We start from the raw sequence: 21,222 nt of genomic DNA on the forward strand, positions 1-21,222 counted from the left end.
CCTCTCCCTAGCCCAGCTCCTCAGCAATGCAGCCTCCTGCATCCCTTCTAGGAACTGACAGAAAAGTGACAGCCAGCCTCACAGAGGACACTCCTGTGTTGTCAGTACTGTGATCACCATGAATAAGAGAAAGTGATCATGAACGGCCTGAGGACACTGGGAAGGGACCAGTTCTGTCTAGTTGTCAGTGGTAAAGAATAAAATCTTATAAGCCGCCAGAGCTGAGGGGGAGCAAAGAGAAGAGCTGCCAGTGAGATGTACTTGGATGCCAGATCCGTTTCCCAAACATGTCTGAGTCCCAGACCTGGATCCTCAGTTCGTGGTACTATACCCTCACCACAGTCTCCAACACCTAGACATTAGCAGGAACTCATCACAGTCAGTCAAACAGAGTCTGACTGTCACTCTGGATCAAGCTGGAGCCAGAGCTACGGAGATCTGGTCAGCACACTGCAAAGCCATAAAGTCGTACAGCTTCCATGGAAGGAGGGCTCAGCATACAAATGGAAAGTCAACCAGCATAAGGCTTGAAGGGCAGGCGGACCTTGTAAACCTTCTTTAGTAAGGTGAAGCCCGGGAAGTGTGGTCTCGTAGCCATGCGTGCCACAGGCACTGCTAGCATCCTTCTCCACAGAGCAGAGAAAGCAACTCAGATGCAGTGCCGGGATGCTGAAAGGCTGTTTGTAACCTGGGAATCACTGGGATCTAGATGCCTCTTTAAACCTGTAGAGCACAGCTCAGGCCCATTCTCAGGGAAAGCTTGGCACAAATTAAATAAACTAGAGGAAATGTCCCCTTTCAGGCCATGGCAGCTCATCTGGAAGGAGATCAGAGCAGCTGGTGAACTTCTGCACAGTGGACAGAATGTCAGCAAAAGGTCCCTGCAGCCTGCGGCCCACCCGCCTACACCAGTGAGATCTGCGCCCCCTCCCCTCTGCCTCCATCTTCCTTCCTGCATCTCTCCCCACCCATGGCCACACCAGTCCACAGAAATGGAAGCCTCACAGCAGTATCCTTGCATTTGTTTGTGCTGGTGGGGTTTGGGGGAAGCACAGAGACCCAGGCCCTGCTCTTTGCTGTCTTCCTGGTCCTGTATGTGGTGACCGTCCTGGGAAACCTCACCATGATTGTGGTCATCACCCTGGATGCCCGCCTGCACTCCCCCATGTACTTCTTCCTCAAGAACCTGTCCTTTGTTGACCTCTGCTACTCCTCTGTCATCGCCCCTAATGCCCTGACCAACTTCCTCTCCTCCTCCAAAGTCATCAGCTTTGAGGCTTGTGCCACTCAGTTCTTCTTTTTCTCCTTGTTGGCTACCACTGAGACTTTCCTCTTAGCTGTGATGGCCTATGACCGTTTCATGGCCATCTGTAGTCCCCTGAGGTACCATGTGACCATGGGTCCTATGACCTGTACCCGACTGGTTCTGGGTACCTTTTGTGCGGGCTGCCTGAACTCCATCGTGCAGACCAGCCTCACATTCCAGCTGCCCTTCTGCAGCTCGAACCATATTGACCACTTCTACTGTGACGTGCCCCCATTGCTCCAGCTGGCCTGTGCCAGCACAGCTCTCAATGAGCTCTTTCTGTTCGGCCTCTGTGGCTTCATCATTGTAAGCACCACCTTAGCTGTCCTGGTCTCCTATGGCTACATCGCTGTGACCATCCTCAGGATGCGCTCAGGGTCAGGGCGGCACAAGCTCTTCTCCACCTGTGGCTCTCACCTGACAGCTGTGTCCTTGTTTTACGGGACTCTGTTTGTCATGTATGCACAGCCAGGAGCTGTGGCATCCATGGAGCAGGGCAAAGTGGTCTCCATCTTCTATACCCTGGTCATCCCCATGCTCAACCCCCTCATCTACAGTCTGCGCAACAAGGATGTGAAGGATGCTCTGTGGAGGCTGGGGCAGAGACACAGCCTTGTGAGGGATGGTGGGCAGTGAGGAGCTGTCCTGAGGTTAAAGGAAAGGGTTCTGTGTGGATAACTGAGCAGTGAAAAACTGTCCTTCCGGTCTTCACAATGGAAGTGAGTATGTGTGAATTCATTCACCCATTGATACTTTGTTTTCTTTTAAACTATTTCATGTATACAACATTGACCTAGTATGAGCTACAATAACTAGAAAAGTTTACTCTGTCTGTAGAACCCTAAAGACTGAAAGGAGTGAGGGCTCCAGTGGCTTCAGCTATCCCCAAGTCAAAGCTGGCCAGGCTCTTCCATCCACTGCTTCTCAGCTTCTCTGGGCCATGTGCTGGCCTCCCTCTATAGAGGAAATGCTATGCACTCTTTGTGTCTTGATCAAGTTTGTCAGTAAGCAAATTTTTATATCCAATTCACCCCCCAACACCATGCCTGGCTCAGGTGGCCATTTGTGACAGTTGACTCAAAACTGCCTCTGTCCTCTTCTGTTACTTTTCAGAGCAGATTCCACACCACTGCCAAGAGATCTTTTAACACAATAGTTAAGTCAATGGCCAAGGCTCTCTGGCAGAGTGAAGCTGCTGTCAGGAAGAAGTAGTTTGGACAGGGCAGTCTTATAACTAACAAATGATACCTCTTTTAAGAAAGAGCTCAGTGGTGAGGAGTGCAAGTTCTCCCAGAGGACCTGAGTCCACCACCAATGTCAGTTGGCTCACAACTGAGTTGTCACGTGGGTGCTGACAGGATGTCTGCCCTCTGACCTCCTTGGGCTCCTGAATGCATGTAAACATACCCCCATGCAGACACACATATACACACACAATGAAAACAAACATGAAAAAGGATCCTAGTTAGAAGTCTGTGGGTGGCTGGGTGTTTCCACTCATCCTAGACCTTCATCAGGTTCCTGCTCCAACCCAACTCTGAGAGACAAATCCACAGAGGACCAAGCTTCTCAAAGTATTGTGTGAGGAAGTGGAGGCCTTCATTTCATATGTAAACACATTTGTACACAGTATACATACATAGCGATATGTACAAATATAAATAAATATAGACGTGACAGTATAGAAGAATACACATGGATCATATCTGCAGCTTGGCAAGGTCAATACAGCTAGGCCAAGAGAAAGAATCATACAGTCCTCACACACTTCCCAACATTGCCTGGCAAGGTTAACTCTCATTCTGAATCTAACACGGACTCGTTTTGCACACTTCCATGTCACATAGCTAGCTGTGAATAGAAGCTTGCACCCTTCTTCCTCTGCAACTGGCTTTTGTGGCTCAATCATACCTTTCTAAGGCCAATGCATGTGATGGCATATACAACACCATACTGTTTTTTTTTCCTGTACAAGATTATTTTATTATATTGACTCCATCACAGATATTTCTTGGTTTAACAAAACTATGCATCCTGATAAAACCATCACAAGTTTTAAATGTCATACATTGAAACTGCATCTAATAGCTCTGACTTGGCAAATATTTAGCTCATCAATGTCTACCTTATAAACTGATCAAAACTACCTAACTTAACACAAAGCCTACTTTTTAGTGGAATGCTGAGTGTCTCAATACTGTACTAAATATGGAAAGTGTAACTGTTGGAGAAAGTTGAACCTTTGTAAGCTCTGGAGATCATCTGATATGGTATTAACATCATAGCTTCATTAATTCTCTGACACGAACATTTATTTAGTTTGCTTCCATTTGTCAATTTTGAATTGTTTAGCTTTATGTCTTTTTTAATTTTGATAAGCATAAAAAAACAGGCTTGGCCCATTTGATTCATGACATCTGTTAGAGTCATTGTTTCTTTGTTTAATTTCTGTTTTGTTGACCTGTCATTTGTTGAGAGTACACATGCTGGAGAGGATTGGAAAAGGAGAACCCTCCTCCATTGCTGGTGGGAATGTAAAATTGTACAACCATTTTGGAAATCAATCTGGTGCTTTCTCAGATAATTAGGAATAGTGCTATCTCAAGATCCAGCTATTCCACTCCTAGGTATATATCCAAAATATGCTCAAGTACAAAAGGACATTTGCTCAACCATGCTTGTAGCAGCTTTATTGGCAATAGCCAGAATCTGGAAACAACCCAGATGTCCCTCAACTACAGAATGGATACAGAAATTGTGTTACATTTACACAATGGAATACTGCTCAGCAATTAAAAACAAAGACTTCATGAAATTTGCAGGCAAGTGGTGGGAACTTGAAAAGATCATCCTGAGTGAGATATCCCAGATGCAGAAAGACACACACGGTATATATTCACTTATAAGTGGATATTAGACATATAATAGAAGATAAACATACTAAAATGTGTATACCCAAAGAAGCCAAGCAAGAAGGAGGACCTTGGGTAAGATGCTCAATCCTCATTCAGAAAGGCAAATGAGATGGACATCAAATGAGGAAGAAAACAGAGAACATGACAGGAACCTACCACAAAGGGCCTCTGAAATGTGTATCAAAACAGTGTATCAAAACAGATTCTGAGACTCATAGCCAAGCTTTGGGTAGAGTGTAGGAAATCTTATGAAAGAAGGGGGAGGTAGAAATACCTGGAAGGTTCTGGAGCTCCACAAGGAGACCAACAGAACCAAAAAATCTGGGCCTAGGGATCTTTTCTGAGACTGATACTCCAACAAAGGACCATTTGTGGAGATAACCTAGACCCCCTGCACAGAGGTAGCCCGTGGTAGCTCAGTCTCCAAATGGGCTCCCTAGTAAGGGGAACAGGGGCAGTCTCTGACATGAACTCAGTGGCTTGCTCTTTGATCACCTCCCCCTAAGGTGGGAGCAGCCTAACCAAGCCACAGAGGAAGACTATGAAAGACAGTCCTCATTAGACCTGATAGGCTAGGGTCAGGTGGAAGGGGAGGAGGTCCTCCACTATCAGTGGACTGGGAAAGGGGCATGGGGGGGGGAGATGAGGAGGGAGGGAGGGTGGGGTTGGGAGAGATAAGGTAGGGGCCACAGCTGGGATACAAAGTGAATAAACTGTAATAAATAAAAAATTATATTAAAACTGTCTGCTCTATTTGTGTGCTTATTGAGTAGATGGATTTTTGGAGTTTTTATAGACTCTAGATATTAATCCTCTATAGGATGTTCACGTTGACACAAAATTTTCTTTCATTCTTTAGTGATCTCTTCACTCTGCTGATTGTTTGGCTGTGCAAGGGCTTTTTAATTTCATCAAATCCCATTTATCAATTATTGGGGTTATTTCCTTTGCTATTGAAGTTCTTTTAGTCCATGCCTTCATCTTGAAGCATCTCCCCAGTCTCTTTTCTAGTGGTTTTGAAGTTTCTTACATTAATATTGTTGATTCATTTTTACTTGATTTAGATACCATATGGGACATATCATGATTTTGTCCTTCTATGTGTGGGTGTCCAGTTTTTTCTGGTACCATTTGTCGAAGAGGCTGTCTTTAGATAAATATATGTGTGGACTTCTTTGTTAAAGATCGGGTGGTGTAGCTGATGGGATTTATTTCTGGGTCCTGTATTCTGTTCCGTTGGTTCATCTGTCTGTTTTTGTGCCAGCATCACACTGAGTTTGTTACTGTGGCTTGTTGTGTATTTTGATATCAGGAACTGTGTTGGGTCCAGCACTGCTCTCTGCTTAGCATGACTTTGACTGTTCAAGGTCTTTATGCCTGCCACATGGGTAGAACTGCCAGTCTCTTTGCCAAGGCCACTGCTTTCCCTCATCCTCCAGGAAGCCTCCAGGCTGAACTGTGCTCTGCTTACCTTTCTTCTCTGTGTATATCTGCCTTATTTCTTCACACTGTTCAGCTTGTCCATCACCCCTTCTGTTACCAACCCTGATCTTTTACCTCTTCTTAGAATCCAGCATGTATTTTTCTTCTTTCACTGAGTCACACAGTGACAACTTATGGTAGTTTGCCATCTCACTAATACCCCAATTCTACATTCTTTTCCTGTGTGTGTGTGTGTGTGTGTGTGTATGAAACAGATTCCTGCAGCAAATTCCTGTTGGGCATTGTTTGTCTTTGAATCATTCCAAACAGCTCTTTGAAATTGTGAAGCAGTTTTTGTCCAGTGAATAGTTTTGTGTTATGTGCCACTGTGAACAAGCACACTCTCTTGTCTGCTCAATAAGCTCCATCCAGTCCAGTGCACAGTGGGCAAATCACGATGCTAACTGTCCTTTCTCTCACAGTCCGTGAGTTTAAACAGCTTTTCACAGATCTGTAGACATTCAGATACCGGAGCCACACAGTTTTTTCTGTTTATACTGGGGAGTGTGTGTGTGTGGTGGTGGGGGGGTATGAGCGGCATGTCCACCTTCCTACTGTATTGCTTTTCTTTTTTATATTTATTGTCAAAACTCTTTACATTCTGAATATAAGCCCTTTATTGGTTATAGAACTTGATAACCTTTCTCTAACTTTACAGCTTTCAGATCAATACTAGGCTGTTGGGTTTTTTGTTTGTTTGAGTCAATCTAATTCCTTGAACTCACTTTCTCATCTTTTCCTCCAAGGTTACTGAATTCTGACATCTTGAGTGTTTCTACATCTTGTTTCTATTGGATCTCAAGGAATGCTTTTTATACTCTATGTTTTCTTTGCTCACACTTTCATGTTGGCATCTATATACTTAGAGTTGATTTTATTTGTTTTGTTGTCTTTGTCTATCTGTAAGGAGTAAGCCATCCTGAACCATGACTCCTGTCCCCATGCACTTGTCCAGCCCAGTATAAACAGATAAAACTGTGTGGCTCCACAACGCAGAAGCTGGTGCTTGTGGTTCCAGGGTCATCCTGGGCTAAGTCACCTTATTTGCAGCTGAACACCCTGGGAACGTCTCTGTGGGGCATATATTCTTCATTTCTCTTGAGAAAATACCTAAAAGTGGAATTTGGGTAAAAGTGTTCTGTAGACTACATAATTTAAGCATCTGAGTTTTCTCAACGTGGTTAAGTCGTATGAAATTCCTACCAGCCATGATGCTCAAGGGTGCCTCCATCATCTTGATAATGGTGCCATCTTTTAAATTTACTCTTAGGTTGTTGAAATCAATGTGGACTAGACCTTCAGTGTCAATTCAGTTTGCATTTAGCTGATGGCTGACGGGTCTGGGCACAACTTAGGAGCTCCCTGGCCATTTAGATGAAGTTATAAATATAAATGAGCTATACACAAAACATCTTTTGCCATGTTTTCATTAGCTTGGACATGCTTACTCTTGATTTACAGTTCCTGACATAGACAAACTGTTCTTAACAAGCAGGTCAGATATGTGGACTGTGAACAGTCTTAGCTTGACAGTTTCCTCGAGTGCACAGCTGGGCAGAACGTCAGTGTCGTGAGCTCTGTATTGCAGTCATGGCCTCAGTGCAGACACCCTGCCCCCGGTCGCTGAGAGCAGACCCTGTGTCTTCCAGAGAGGATGCTGCAGCCAAAATTAAAGCCTACTCTGCTGCTCCCTCAGCACTAGGCTGGGTGCCATCTTGTGAGCTCCGGCTTGCCCATCTACAAAGTGAGCCCACGGTGCCCTTCCTCAGAATGTTCTCAAGGTAGGGTCAACACTGGCTTGCAATGAATGACATCTTTTGGAACTGTGAGCATCAGTAAGATGCTAAATAAGTAAATATATAATTGCCCCAAATGTTTCTTTCACGGTGGGTCTTGCAGTTTTCCTGCCTTAGCAAGAGCTCTCAGGCTTCTCCAACACTTATGCAACTGCACTGGGCACAGCTGGGGACACAAGGTTTCCATAAACAGCATAAATTACATGTCAGCAAAATAAAATCTGAAGTTAGAATAGACAAGAGAAAAACTAAGCAAAACAAAACACCCAACCAAAGACTAGTGACCACAACAAATATCACAGGTCCTGCACATAGCAAGTTCTAATCAGTGGACCTGCTGTTTAGAAATTCATGTCTACAGTGTCACAATATGGCCAGAGCAGATAATGAGTACAGGGAAGGCTCCAGAAGAGTCTCCTACACCTGCTTTTCCGAGGAAATCCTCTGTGAATCCCTTCCAGGGCAATAGCCAGATCATCCAGACACAATTGGCTAGGAAAACGGACATGCATGCTTGCAGAGCAAATGTGCCTGCTCAAAAGTAACTCAAGTTCCAGTGAGTGCCGAGCCATGAAGTCACCCACTCTTTCGAAGGATACAGTTAACAGACTTGTTCCTGATGGTCAACCTACCTTTTTTTGTTTCAGCTATAAATAGAAGTGAAAAAAAAATGGAGTAAAACCCCAGCCTGGGCCTAGGAAGAAAGGCATCCAGGTGCCAACCTCTCCTAGGCACACCCCATGTGGCTCCCCACCTTGGCTTTCCATCCCTCTCCCTCCCTCTGGGCTAAGCACCTTCTCCTAAGGCTCCTCTCTCCTACTTTCATGGGGCCCCTGCAATAGCTCCATCCCAGGTGGGGCCTGCATCTGTCCCTGCTCTCTGAGCTCCCTTACACCGGGCACATTGGATTTGCACATGCTTCCTTGTAGGGCTGAAAGCATCCTTTGGGGAACATATAATCATGCATGGAGGTACTGCGGTCACAGCCCATGCACTCACAAGTACAGGTGAGGAGTTTTGTACACGTGTACACCACATGTACTCGCCCAAAAAGGCAGATACATTTACAATGTGGGTTTTTTGCACGTGTAAAAATGTCATTTAATGTATTTCCGTCTGTATCTCACTTCCCCACCCATAGGCCCTGGGGAGGCCCTCTGGTAAGGGGAGAGGTCCAGCTCACTGTTCATTGGGTACAGGGTGCTGTGGGGTGGCCACAGATCACCTCCCCAGCTACTGAACGTTCATTTTGGTCCCACAATCCTGTTATGTAAACACTCTGGAAGAAATGGCCCTTCACCGCACTGCTGTGTCAACGGCACATACACCTTTGGGGTCCCCTGTTGCTACTCGGCGTCCACACAGACCAACAGAAGACACTTCTCTCAGCGCGGGGAGGAGGGATGTGTCCACTGCTGTTGCCCGGGGATGCCCTGTGCATGCCTCTCGGGTGTGTCGCTCTAAGTTGGCTTTCCTTACTGATTTTATCCAGATAATTCAGCCACCTGTGATAGGAAAATTGTGGGTCACGACCCCTTTGAGGGGGGTCATGTAGCAGACATCCTGTGTATCAGACATTTACATTATGATTCTTAGCAGTAGCAAAATTATAGTTATGAAGTAGCAGCAAAAATAATTTTATGGTTGGGTTCACCATAACACCATAACCAGTGTTAAGGGTTCGCAGCATTAGGAGGGTGGAACCGCTGGACTAGAGTGACTTGCCATCAGAGTATCCATGTCCCTTTCTCCCCTCTGAGCTTCCAGTGTTCGGGTGCTGGGTGTGGACTCATGCCATCATCTTCCTGTTTCCCCTCTCACCATCAACAGTGGATGGGGGTCTCATCTTCTTAAGTTTACATCTTGTTAGCTTGACTGACATTTTACCAGCTGTTTTTAAGCACTTGCCATATACACAGGCTGTTCTGTAAACTCCTTTTTACACTTTTCAGTGCCATTCTAAGACTACTTTTCTAGGGAATATTGCACGTTGGCTCTGTCCTGCTTCCAACCATCATCTGACCTTGCTGAGGGCCTCTGAGGAAAGAACATAGCCTGGTGCCTGGCACTTCAGAATCCTGGACAGCCTGGGCCAAACTCAAGTCAGGGAGAAAGGACAGGAATTCCACAGGGTTCAGGAGTTGACAGGGGAGCAAGGGTGAACACAGAGTTCTTGAAACCCATAAACGGAAGTGTGCTAAAAGCAACTGCTATTGCACAGCACTTGGCAAGAGGCTGCTGGATGTTACCTGAGAAATCTCCCGACTCCCCTTGTAGCCACAAGGAAGATGGTATTGCTGCCTATGGCTCAGGGAACAGGCCAGCTTCAGACCACTGAGGCAGTCAGGCTTTGACAGGGGCACTGAGCTTCAGGATCCTGTTAACAGGTCTTTCCCTCTTCCTCCTGCCCCATCCCCTCACACACCTACCCTGGACCAGGCAGCACACTTCACGTGTGTTTGGGTTCCTTGTCCCGTTTAGGGTGGTGTCAGGCTGTGCAGCTCCGGCTCCCGTCTGCACACTCTCCAATTCCAAGGTGTGCTGTCTGCCATTGTGCTCCACCCCCACTCCACTCACACTGATGTGCTCCACCCACACCCACCCAAGATGTATGAGGAGGCAGAGCCTTTGGGAGGTGACCTAAGCAGAGCTTCCACAGATGAAATCAGAGCTTTTGCTGAGATAAGGCTCGGCATCTCTCTCCTGCTTAGGACCTGGAATGTGGTTTGCAAATCCCGGGGATCCACAGGGCATCCCTCATCCCTGAAAATCTCGGGGATGCCACTGTTTGGTTCCATTGAGCAGACATGTGTTGAGAACCTACCATGTGTCAGATGGTCAGCTGATGCTGGGGACATGGGGACAGGGTCATCCTCCCTCAAATACAGTGACTGTTGCAGGACTTCCCTGCTGCTGCCCTTGCTTGGGGTGACAGCACAGAGCACTGACTCTCCTCAAAGTGGCCATGCAGCCATTATAACTGTATCTGGTTCATCAAGTAACCACTATTCATACAGAGCCTAGGGTGTAGCCCAAAAAACCTACAACAGGTGGCCCAGGGCTGGATGCACCTGACACAGGGCCCACGCCTCATGGGACCTGATCCTGCTCCCTGGGAAGGAGTGTGGATAAAGCATGAAGCTCAGCTGACCTTGGCTGAGGCCTGGCGCCTGTGGGTCATGGTGGATAAAGGACAGCACAGCTCCTGAATGCCCAGCATTAGCCCCTGGAGGACAAAGGGCTTTTTTGAGTTTTTTTTCAGCATCTTCTCTTGGCTCCCAGCAGTAATCACAGAAGCCAAATTTCTAAAACCAGTAGAGACCCTTTTTCTAAAAGCATGGCTTATGTTGGTAGAGCAGCTCAGCTTGGTTTGCCACAAATGCGGATGCTTGCTGGATGTGGTGGCACGCAGCTTTAGGCCCACTGCTCAGGAGGTGGATCTCTGAATTTGAGGCCAGCCTTGTCTACACAGCAAGTTCCAGGACAGCTAGGCACACAGAGAAACCCTGCCTCAAAAACAGAACAAACAAAAGCTAACCAACAAAACAACAACAACAACAAAAACAAAACCCAAAACCAAACTGAGGCTTGTCTTCCCTCCCTGGTACTTTCTGTATCTTGTTAACGTGTTGGTCTTTCCACTCACATGGCTGGCGGAAATCCTGATTCGAAGACCACAGGGAGACAGGTGCTTTCACCCAACCCAGGAAGAAACATGCAATCAGGAAGGAAGCACCTCCTCCAAAGCCCTTACAAGCAGCCTGAGCCACCGAACAAGTTCCTCTCCACTTCTGTTTCAAAGGCCACAGGACTTCCCTAGCACCCTCCCTTCAGAGCCAGGGGCTGAACAAAACTGTTGGTTAGCAGAAAACATTCTCAAAAATGAAAAAAAAAAAAAAAAAAGGCTGTCACTATGTGGGGTGACCACTGCTCCCTGCCTGGGTTAGAAAAGGTCCTCTCATAGAATGCTGGCACGTCCCTCTCTCACAGCAGAAGCATGGCCACTGTTGTTTAGCTGTGACTCGACAGAAGGCAGGACAATCAGAAATGTCCCCTAGTGATCCCCAGAGGCATAACCTCCTTGATAGTGTGTTACTGGAAAGAGAAGAAGCCAGCAGGCAGGACATAAGCTAAAGTTACTTTCACCTGGAGTTGACTCTGACAGGTCAGAGGTGAGGGCACTCCCTCTCCTCCCTGGTACTGAAGGAGCTGCAAGGGTTCTGTGAAGGGACAGATGGACGCCACAGGGCACACACAGGTGTGCAGCTCGTCCTCCTGATACAGCAATGGGGTTCCCAGCTCTAGTCTCTGGGCCACACCGTGTCCTTACAAGGCTCTTTCACAGTGAGGCGTTGCTGCACAGCTGACTTTCCTTCACGTCAGGTCTTTCCCACCTGACTGGGGATCCCAAAGCCAGACGACACCTCAGATACTGGCATCCTAGCCTATCAGTAAGGAAACAGAACAGCCTTTGCTGTGAGAGGGATCAAAAATCCTAACTGTCTCAGCCATTTTTGACTTTGGCTAGTAAGTCTGTCTCCTACAGACTCTGCACCCTCCTTTGAGAAGAAGCCCATGCATGTCCCTTGGAGAAGGCGCCTCCTTCAAAGCCACTACCCTAATTCTTTCCACCTGGCGTCTTCCAACAGCAGCAGCTCTCATAAGGAGGCTGGAGAAAAATGCTCACCCAATGTAGTGTGCACTGTTTATCCATCCACAGGGCACAGGCACCTTTAGTCGGGTCTTCAAAGTGCTCTGGCAAACATCTGCACAGGCCTGAACAGCCCACGGCTGACCCGGACAGAACCTCCCAAGTCACTGCACACTGAAAGCAGCATGGGTCTGTGGGCTTATGCCTGTGTTCACATACACCGGGGAGAGGGGACTGCAACATTCATCCAAAACCCACAGGAATGAAAAGTACCCGGCATGCTCTAGTGCTCTTTTTTAATTTAAACAAGGACAAAGGGCTGGTATTCTCAGAGACATCAGCATCCAGCTGCTTCAGACAGTGCCCCTCCCTTGGCTGACCAAGTCCTGATTTCTAGTGATCTTCGCAAGGTCTCTACAGTCAACTGACCCTGTCCTGAGACATTCGAGGAGTGTCGCAATGTGGGGCATATGTGAGTGGACGGCCTCACTGGACATCATCGTCATCAAAGAGATCTTCGAAATCTAGGGAAGCAAATAAAAATTAACACGTTAGTGGGTACAGGAAAAGCAAGTGAGGAAACTACTTCAAATGAATATGATAGCCCAAAAGGCGGAAATAGTGGTGAACAGTGCAGCCTGGTGAAGGGCTCCCGAGACAGACTCAACTTTATCCAGCTGGCCTGTTCACAGTGCATTCTTAATCACATTTTACCCTAGAAGGCACTTTCTTATAAATCACATGGGGCGCTGTGGACACATGGACAGCCACTTGGCAACTCAGCGACCACAATGAGCACGAGGACACCTGGCCATACCTGTGCCAGGAGAGTGGGAGTGTGAAGAGAAAAGCAGCAGGACTGAACCCGAGATGACTCCCTTAGAAAGCCTGGGCAAGCCAGGGTCCAGACACAGCTACAGCCTGTTGTAGCACCGTTTTTCAGTCAGCATTCGAACAGGCCATCGGTGCCCACAGCCCACCCATTCTTCTGCTCACACACCTTCCGAGTTCCCACACTTTCAGGACAGGCAAGGAGCTACGCCCACCCATATGTGTGGGGTCCATCTCCCCTGTGGTCAAAGTTGAGTGGAAAGACGCCTCCCTCCCTCCAGACCTTTGTGTGCAAAGGTGTCATCCACAGGGCAGAAGGCTGTTCCACTGTAGCTGCCTCCTGACCCTGTGTGAAATCAAGGGTGATTGCTCTCCTGACGCCATTCCCCTCACCCAGGGAAGCCTCTCTATGACAGTGCTCCAGATGTCACACTGCCCAGCCTGTCAGGGCCCTTGCCTGCTGTCTGCAGCCTTGTCTAGATCTTCTGCTACTACAAACCACAGTAAGGGAAGAAAGTGTCCGACCCAACACCTCAGACAAGAGCTCCAGACTCCATCTCTTGGAGCTGAAAGGCCTTGGTGGAAGCCTAGGCAATCTCATGGGCCTCTCACAACAAATGGCTCCTAAGCACTGGGTTTGGCACTGACGGTAGACAGCACGCACTCTCCTGAACTCGGGCAGTGAGCAGGCAGGAGTGGAGACAGGGAGCCTGCACGTCCATCCCCTGTCCAACATGGCTCAGTGGGAGAGAGGTGTGTGCTGACAGTACAGGCCAGGCCAATGCTGCCTATGAAATGGCCGTGAATGAACACAGCGCACATCGGTCCCACAGGATGAGCTGACGCAGATGAAAGGGAAGGACTGAGGCTACTTCAACAGTACCAGCCCCCCGGGTAGCGCCCTGCACAGCCAGGTGCCTCCCGAGGTGCCACAGGCCGAGCTGGGAAGCACTCAGCAGCCCTGCACCTTCTATCCCTGGAACAGAATTTGGAGAAATGACTTCAAAGGCTACAGTGTTACACCCCCACCTCACTGACACCAGCTGGGAGAAGCAGGGTCCCCAGGCAGGAATACGCCCGTCTGACAGATGGCTTCCCACACATGCATCAGCCACATGCCAATGAGCACCAACACCCATCTGGGCCCGGAACTTCAGGGGCCCCTAGTAAGTTAGAAATCAACATGGCATGATTAGTCACTGGAGAGTCATGCACCACAGTCTAGGTGGGTGAAAGGGGAGAAAAATACTACTACCGTCTGAGGGGGCTTATCCTGAATTTCCACTTACCATCTGAACCCAATGTAAGGGTTAAAGAGTAGGAGCAGGGCCTTCAGAAATGAAAAGAACAAGAGGTACCCAACATGCCCTGTCACATGCCTGGAGATTGTGCCATCAGCTTCTATTGGTAAACAGTCTAGCCAAGAACACTCTTAGCTATGAGACAGAAGTCCTGACATCATTCAGTGTGAGCCAAAGCAGAGCACAGCTGTTACTCTGCAAAGGCAGCAGAGGCCATGAGAGGCCAGGTGGGCAAACAGGTGTGACAGGGAAAGAGCCTGCCATCAGGAAAGAGTAAAGAGAACACAGAGGCAAACAGCTCTCTACGCCTAGGTCTGCGACAGACCATAATCAATGTGTCCACTGCACATGCTATCCATGCCAGTGCTCAAATTCAACTAGGCAGAGATTCATTTCCTGTTTTTCCCCTCAGACAGGGCTGACAGCCAGAGCTAACTGCCAGGGTGATCACTCCATACTGTATGGCACTGAGCCGGGCACAAGGTCTGAGCTACAATGTTCCATGATCCAAATTACCCACAGCACAAAGCGGCCCACTGCAGAGGAAACTCAGATCAAGCCTGGCACCCAATCCTGCCATACTCACCATTAAAAAAGTCTGCATGAACTGCCTTTTCATTGGCTGCCAAGTCCATCAAGAGCCCAGTGCTGCCTCCAGCCTGGAGAATCAAAGGTAAGGTTAATCCATGTGTTTGTTTTCCAGAAGCAGGTGGTAGATTCATTACCATACCCATCCCACCTCCCTGGAACAAACACTGAGTGACAGGAAGAATGCTCAAGTTGGAGCCAGAATTTTCCAGACAAAGAAAGTAGTGTGAATGGGGAAGTCAAGCAAATTATTTTAAAGGTCTCTCAAGGTCCCATGTTGCTTGAGTTTTCCTTGGCATTGCCTTGTGGCACTCTTCTGCTGGAGTCTTCAATCCCCTCACAATGCCAGAGGACACAGCTTGATTTCTGCTCTACTCCCTCCCCGTTCTGAGAATGCAGCATTCCCCCTGGGAAGCTGACCATCCCAGCACCAAGGTCAGGGATGCTGCTCTTGGGAGGATCCTCCAGGGCAACCACTGTGTGGTGGTGGTAAAACCAGGCCACACCCAATCCGTGAGATATGATGCTCTTGGAAGTTTAATCACCTGGGATGGAGAAAGCAGAGGCCTGTGGTGGTAGCACAATGGACAGCTGGTCCAGGCCCCTTTCTGCCCCGGCCCCACTTAATCCCAGGCTGTTGGTTCAACCTTCCTCTGGTTGTCAAATAGCTGAGAACCACCTGTATTCCCTTTCGAGAATGCTCTCTGGACTCTGCCTCCCCAGCCCCATCACCACAGTAAGCCATGCTGCTCTGAAATCCTAGCCCAGCTCCTCCCACCTTCCCTACCTCACTCAGAACCTCTTCAAGTCTTCACTCTTCCTGTTTCTATTTCTCTGTCTCCCTACAAACCGGAGCTCCAAACCCTTCACAGGACCAACACCCACAGGAAGTCAGCCTGTCTCTCCTTACTGTGATGCCCTCACACCACCTGCTATGGCACTAAGGTGTGGAGGTTGCAGGCAATCGCCTCAGCAGCGGCTCACAGAGCCCACACATTCATTCTGCAGGCTTCATGATGTGGCCCTACCTGATCCTGCCCCTTGTGTTCAACTAAATACTGGCTGCTTTTGTGTGTCAATTTGACACAAGCTAGGGTCATCAAAAAGGAAGGAGCCTCAGCTGAGGAAATGCCTCCGTGAGATCCAGCTGTAAGGCATTTTCTCAGTTAGTGATCTATAGGGGAGGGTCTAGCTCATTGTGGGTGAAGCCATCCCTGGGCTGGTGGTCCTGGGTTCTATAAAAAAGCAGACTGAGCAAGCCCTGGGGAGGCACCCTCCATGGCCTCTGCATCAGCCCGCATGTTCCAGTTCTACTTGACTTCCTCCAATGGTGATCTGGAAGTGTAAGGCAAATAAACCCTTTCCTCCCCAACCTGTTTTTTGGTCATGGTGTTTCGTTGAAGCGACAGAAACCCTAACTAAGACAAACTACACGGCATTCCCTTCCTGCACTGGGCCAGAGAGCATCACTCTTGCAGAGCTCTGTTCCCACGGCTCTCTTCATTTATAGCCCGATGACAACAGATTACATCTCTCACCATTTGGCTCCGGGGAAGCTCCTCTTTGGAGCCTAACAAAACCCCCATGAATATTTCTGTAGGGTACCCACCCACCCTTGCTTAGGGTTTGCAATCGGCCTCTTCTGGCCACACCTGCCCTCTGTTGGGACAAGGGGCTGCATTCGAGCATCTCCTTACTCGCTGAGCTTTGAGAAGGGGAAGCTCTGACCTACAGGAGCTGGCTGTCACTCCTGAGCACCGGAAGATTCATCAGGAGCCCCAGTCAGATAACTGTCTGCGAGGAAACCCTACTTCCTCGCAGCAGTTCTCGTAAGAATCTCCAGCCCCGCCACTGTCAACGCTAGCTCCCGCTTCCCCAGCCTCTGCTAACTTGTGAATCCCTCGAGGGCTTGGACTCCGCGCTTGTTTGGGGGCTGTGCTCCCACCCACACGTCCCGATCCACGCTACCGCCGCCCCACCTCATCCAGGTCCACGTAGGGCCCCGCGCCCTCGGGAAACATCTCATCCACGGCCGGCTTCATCTCGAAACTGTGGCTTTGCGCTCACTTCCGACCAGTCCGGTCTACTTCCGGTGTTCCTCCGGGCAGGTCTAGACGCCGGAGGACCGCGCGTCGGTGGCTCCCCGCCAGCCTGGTTGCTGGGTACCTGAGCTGTCTCTCTCTGAGCAGCCTAGGATAGCAGATTTAAGGGACACCAACCCCCCCAGGAGCACGAGTGGTTGGCGGAGAAAGGAGACTGTCCATTTCCCAGCAGGGATGCAGTTCAAAACCATCAGAAGGGCTACTGTGCCCAAACCGCAGGCGGTAATGTGTTGGCTCGAAGGTGGGGGGATTGGCCCCTTCAGGCGCTGCGAGGGTAGCAGAAATCCAAAAGTAGTGCGTGCGCGCAGTGGCCGCGCGCAGGATCACCTTAGCCAAGAGGAGGAAGCAGTCCAGTACGCACGGCTGGGTGAACGCAAACAAGACGGACTTCATCCACACGGTGGGATATTTGGAGTCTTAACTAAGAAGGGATCCCTAACCTACGGGCATGGGCAAGCCCACGAAATAAAAACAAACACTGTAACTCCACTCATATGAGGTCCCTAGAGCAGCCAAACTCCTAGAAATGCTTCGGTGAAATGGTGGAGGCAGGCTTGGGGGCGACAGTTGTTCAGGGAACACAATTTCGGATCTGTAAAGTGAAGAAGTGTTGGGTTGTGGAGGGTGTCCATTATATCACTGAGCTGTCTGCTGAGAGGTGGCTAGGGCCGTTCACTTTAGGGTGCTGTAACATACCATGGTTTTAAAAGAATGAATGAAAGATGAGGAAGGGATGGAGAAGGGGGCGCATTGGGGGAGAGCCCCTGAGACACTCTGACCGTCTACACTATACTATCGAGGCCCCTGGATGTTCCTGGATGTTCTCTGTGCACCATCTTGTAAAATCCAGATTTAACAAGTAGTCCTTCGAAGACACTAGCAAGAAGCCTGAAATCCACTGATACCTGCCTGCTCTCTATGTCTGACAGGGCTTTTCACCCACCATTATCCCCAGTCTGTGTCATCTGATCCTGCCTTCAGCAAAACCTATGTTACCCCTGGGTCATTTCCCAGCCACCTTACTCCTTGATTCTCAGCCCCTGTTTGATGGTGGGGTGAGCCAAGTCTCTCCCCTGAAGTACAAGTTCCTGTACCTGTCAGGGGGGTTTTGGATGGTTCCCTACTCTGCTTTCATGGTGTTCAGGGAGTGGTTGGTTGGTTGGTTGGTTTGGTTTGGGTGTTTTGTTTTAACAACTTTGAGAAGTCAAGGGCTTGGGGTCTGGGCTGCTAGAGAGAATGGGGTCCAGAGAAAGAACAGCTCCAGGGAAGCTGACTCAGCCAAGATATAATGGAAATTGTGGCCTGGGCAGTCGATCCCCTCCCCCCACAAGCTTGCGTGAACTGTGCAGGATCGGAGAGAAGCAAGCTATGACTTACTTCTCAAATGCCAGGGCCGTGTCAGCCTGAGATGCCCAAGTGAAGGCCAAACTAAGGAAGCCGAGGCAGGCTGGCTGCCAAGAGATGTCTCCTGTTCAGTGTCCCTCCCATCTGGTGTGGGGGGCATTAACCAGTGTTTTCTTGGCTTGCATGTCAGGGAAGCTTACTGCCTGTCTCAGTCTGTGCCTGCACTATGCCACGCTCTATTCACATCCTTCCACAACCAGAGGACTGCCCAGGGTACCTGTCCCTTCTCCCAGCAGACTCAGCCTGGAACCTTACCCTCAAATACTAAGCGTGGGCTGTGGCTCTCCCTCGCAGACAGGGATCTGACTTCATGATTCTTCTGCTCCCAGGAACACACTGTGTACCGAGTGTGGGTGCCCTGGTCCCCGTGTGACAGTGGTTCATCTGGTAGCCAGGGGAAGGGCCACCGGGATGTGTCTGGCTTGCTTCACTAGGCACATGGCCTTAACAAGTCAAGCTGTACTGCTGTCTTTGTTTCAGCTCCTTTACCTGCAACCCGGGGCCACGCTGGCCCACCCCCAGGCCATTATGAGAACAGACAAGCCCTGGTTGACACCCCTACAGATAGAGATCATGCATGTGTTTATTCAAGGTGTGCTCGGTGTTCATCAGAATGAAGCCCAGCTAATCCACAGAGTGATACAGCACATACCGGCTCCTTGGAAGAAACTCACAGGGGTGTTATGCATCTTCAGCGGGAGTTTATTGAGCATGAGCCCCCCGCCCCGCCCACCGCTGTGTCCCTGGACCTCCTTGGGCCCAGGCAGCCAGGCGGGCAGCAGACTGCGCACTGCTCAGTCCTCCTGGTAGGGGACGTGGAAGCCCAGGGTGCTCCCCAGGGGGAAGTGTGCAAAGAACGTTCTGGCCATGTCCTCAATCTGTGGGTAGGCGCCCTGGCTCTGGAAATACTGCACATAGTTCCAGAAGTCAGAGGTGGAGAAAGGCCAGTAGGGCATGGCTGGTGGCTGTGTGTAGGGATCTGAAAGACACAAGTACCATCCTCGGGGCCTGTCCCGTTGTCCCTGCCAGAAAAGCATAGTCTATACAGCCAGGGCCGTGGGTGATGTCCCAGTGCCTGCATAGCCTATACAGCCAGGGCCGTGGGTGATGCCCCAGTGCCTGCTACAGCATGACAACCTTCCCAGCCAGGGGTGGAGTCTGGGTCATTTTGACTATCCCTCTTGACCATTAGGGTATCTGGTCTGGAGGAAATAGGAGAAAGGGAAGAAAGAAGATCAAAATGGGGCCTTATCCTTGTCTGGGGAGATGCTGGGCAAAGAGGCAGCTGGATAGTGGGTGCAGGGGCTCAGGCAGCATGCTGATGAGGCTTCAAAGAACACAGCACCTGTCTAGAGCACAAGACAGGCCACTTTGGTGGCACTGGACTGAGTTGGGACTCCTAAGAGGGCCCAGGGCCTGAGCCCAGGCTGAGGGTAGGACCCTGAGAACTCATCCATCTCCCTTCTGCTTGGGTGCTTCCACATGGTGGAAGACAAGGCTAAGTTGATGCTGTCCTGGATCCCTCTACATGCACAGCTCCCTGCTGACAACAGGACCTGCACTGCCATGCCAACTGGAGAGCATGTTCTGTGTCTGCCAGAGATAAGCAACCTCTGCTCCCTTACCCACCTGCGCGCAGCAGTACCCTAGGGCAGTGAAAGGAAAGACATCAAAAGTGTACCTGCTTCCTCTGGCATTGGCTTGGCTCCTGCAAAAGGAAAGAAGAGCCGTCATCTAGGGCAACCCTCCAGTAACCACTGCAGACCAGGACAGGGACAGTTAGAAGGAGACACATGGAAAGGCAAGGGAGTCATGGCTCCATGCAATCCCAGGTGGCCCTCACCTGCAGGGATGCCCAGTAGGATGCTGAGGGCCAGCCACGACAACACCTGGGTTTGCATCCTCACCAAGGTGCAAGTCAATATTCTCAGGGCCACCTGCAGCAGGAGGAACCAAGGATGGTGATGATGTCCGTCCTGCCACTCTGAAGTGGACCACCCTTAGAGGCACTAGCATTTTCACGGATGCTTCTGCTTCTGTTTTCTACGCCGTTATTCTGCTGTAGGATCTTATCAGCTTTGCCTAAGAGATCAATCCTCCACTCCTACCCCCATCACACACACACACACACACACACCAGGTTCACGCCGTCTGTAGAGAGAGCAGTCCAAGCCCTCCCAGAGGGTACCTTGTTGCTGGTCTCTTTAGCCCAGTCTGCAGCGTTATGGGGCCTCTGCCAAAGCTGAGTCTTCTCTTTATAGAAGGACTTGGACAAGGAAGGAAGTGTCACCCTCCTGAGCCATCAAACTGAATATTTCATCCTCGGGCAGAGGACTGTAGGTCTCTGTTTCTCTGCTGGTGGGAGGAGCTGTGGGTGCAGCTGGGAAGCCGGATCACAGACCAAACCTGCCACCAATTTTCAAAGCTGAGTTCAGCAGAGGTGCGTGTAGTACCCTTCCTTCTAAGCCTGATGCGAGGCTGCTGAGACAGCTACAGGTCCCTGTGGATCCCATGGCCTCTTCGGTAAGCCTGAGTGAGTGAGACACTTTCTCACTCAAGACATCACACCCGTAGAGCAGCCATGGACAGTAAGTGTGGGCCAAGCTGGGCACTTCCCCCATGCCAGAGCTTTCCTCCAAGTCTCTAATGGGGAAGGCCAGTGGGTAGATACCGGTAGCCAACAGGAGCCCTTTAGCTTAGGCCACTGTGATTATCTCTTGCTAAAACCTGTGCCCACCTGTCTGAGCAAGTGTAGCCTCGGGTCTCAACAGCTTGATGGATGCAGGTCCTATGCCCAGGTTGGTGATCTCCATTTTGCCCTGCTGGGGTCCTAGCACCCTGCTGGA

At 49.7% G+C, this 21,222-nt stretch overlaps 3 protein-coding genes across 3 annotated transcripts; 1 reads left to right on the forward strand and 2 right to left on the reverse strand.

Annotated features, from left to right (window-relative positions):
* Positions 1-970: 970 nt before the first annotated feature.
* LOC110545751 (olfactory receptor 9S13) lies at positions 971-1,942 on the forward strand. The gene has a single exon (XM_021632081.2). It carries the CDS (start codon positions 971-973, stop codon positions 1,940-1,942), a length of 972 nt encoding a protein of 323 aa, XP_021487756.1.
* A 10,490-nt stretch (positions 1,943-12,432) lies between these two features.
* On the reverse strand, positions 12,433-16,997 carry Cops9 (COP9 signalosome subunit 9). Its single transcript, XM_021632076.2, has 3 exons — positions 16,850-16,997; positions 14,869-14,941; positions 12,433-12,674 (listed from the first exon to the last, which is right to left on the reverse strand). The coding sequence occupies exons 1-3, from the start codon at positions 16,910-16,912 to the stop codon at positions 12,637-12,639; spliced, it is 174 nt and encodes a 57-aa protein (XP_021487751.1). The 5' UTR covers positions 16,913-16,997; the 3' UTR covers positions 12,433-12,636.
* Positions 16,998-19,051: 2,054 nt separating this feature from the next.
* Otos (otospiralin) lies at positions 19,052-20,671 on the reverse strand. Its single transcript, XM_021632026.2, has 4 exons — positions 20,565-20,671; positions 20,220-20,313; positions 20,058-20,084; positions 19,052-19,355 (listed from the first exon to the last, which is right to left on the reverse strand). Exons 2-4 carry the CDS (start codon positions 20,275-20,277, stop codon positions 19,171-19,173), a joined length of 270 nt encoding a protein of 89 aa, XP_021487701.1. The 5' UTR covers positions 20,278-20,313; positions 20,565-20,671; the 3' UTR covers positions 19,052-19,170.
* Positions 20,672-21,222: the final 551 nt, after the last annotated feature.

The sequence above is a fragment of the Meriones unguiculatus genome, chromosome 15 (assembly GCF_030254825.1).
Source record: "Meriones unguiculatus strain TT.TT164.6M chromosome 15, Bangor_MerUng_6.1, whole genome shotgun sequence".
In the NCBI taxonomy this organism is placed as follows: Eukaryota; Metazoa; Chordata; class Mammalia; order Rodentia; family Muridae; genus Meriones; species Meriones unguiculatus.

Bases quoted from the DNA above. Each gene is read 5' to 3' on its own strand.
- LOC110545751 (XM_021632081.2), top strand. From the start codon at position 971: ATGGCCACACCAGTCCACAGAAATGGAAGCCTCACAGCAGTATCCTTG.
- Cops9 (XM_021632076.2), bottom strand. From the start codon at position 16,912: ATGAAGCCGGCCGTGGATGAGATGTTTCCCGAGGGCGCGGGGCCCTAC. The intron at 14,942-16,849 runs GTGGGGCGGCGG...TTGATTCTCCAG, and splicing joins CCTACGTGGACCTGGATGAG to GCTGGAGGCAGCACTGGGCT. The intron at 12,675-14,868 runs GTGAGTATGGCA...TTGCTTCCCTAG, and splicing joins TCATGCAGACTTTTTTAATG to ATTTCGAAGATCTCTTTGAT.
- Otos (XM_021632026.2), bottom strand. From the start codon at position 20,277: ATGCAAACCCAGGTGTTGTCGTGGCTGGCCCTCAGCATCCTACTGGGC. The intron at 20,085-20,219 runs GTGAGGGCCACC...TTCCTTTTGCAG, and splicing joins CCTACTGGGCATCCCTGCAG to GAGCCAAGCCAATGCCAGAG. The intron at 19,356-20,057 runs GTACACTTTTGA...TGTGTCTTTCAG, and splicing joins GCCAATGCCAGAGGAAGCAG to ATCCCTACACACAGCCACCA.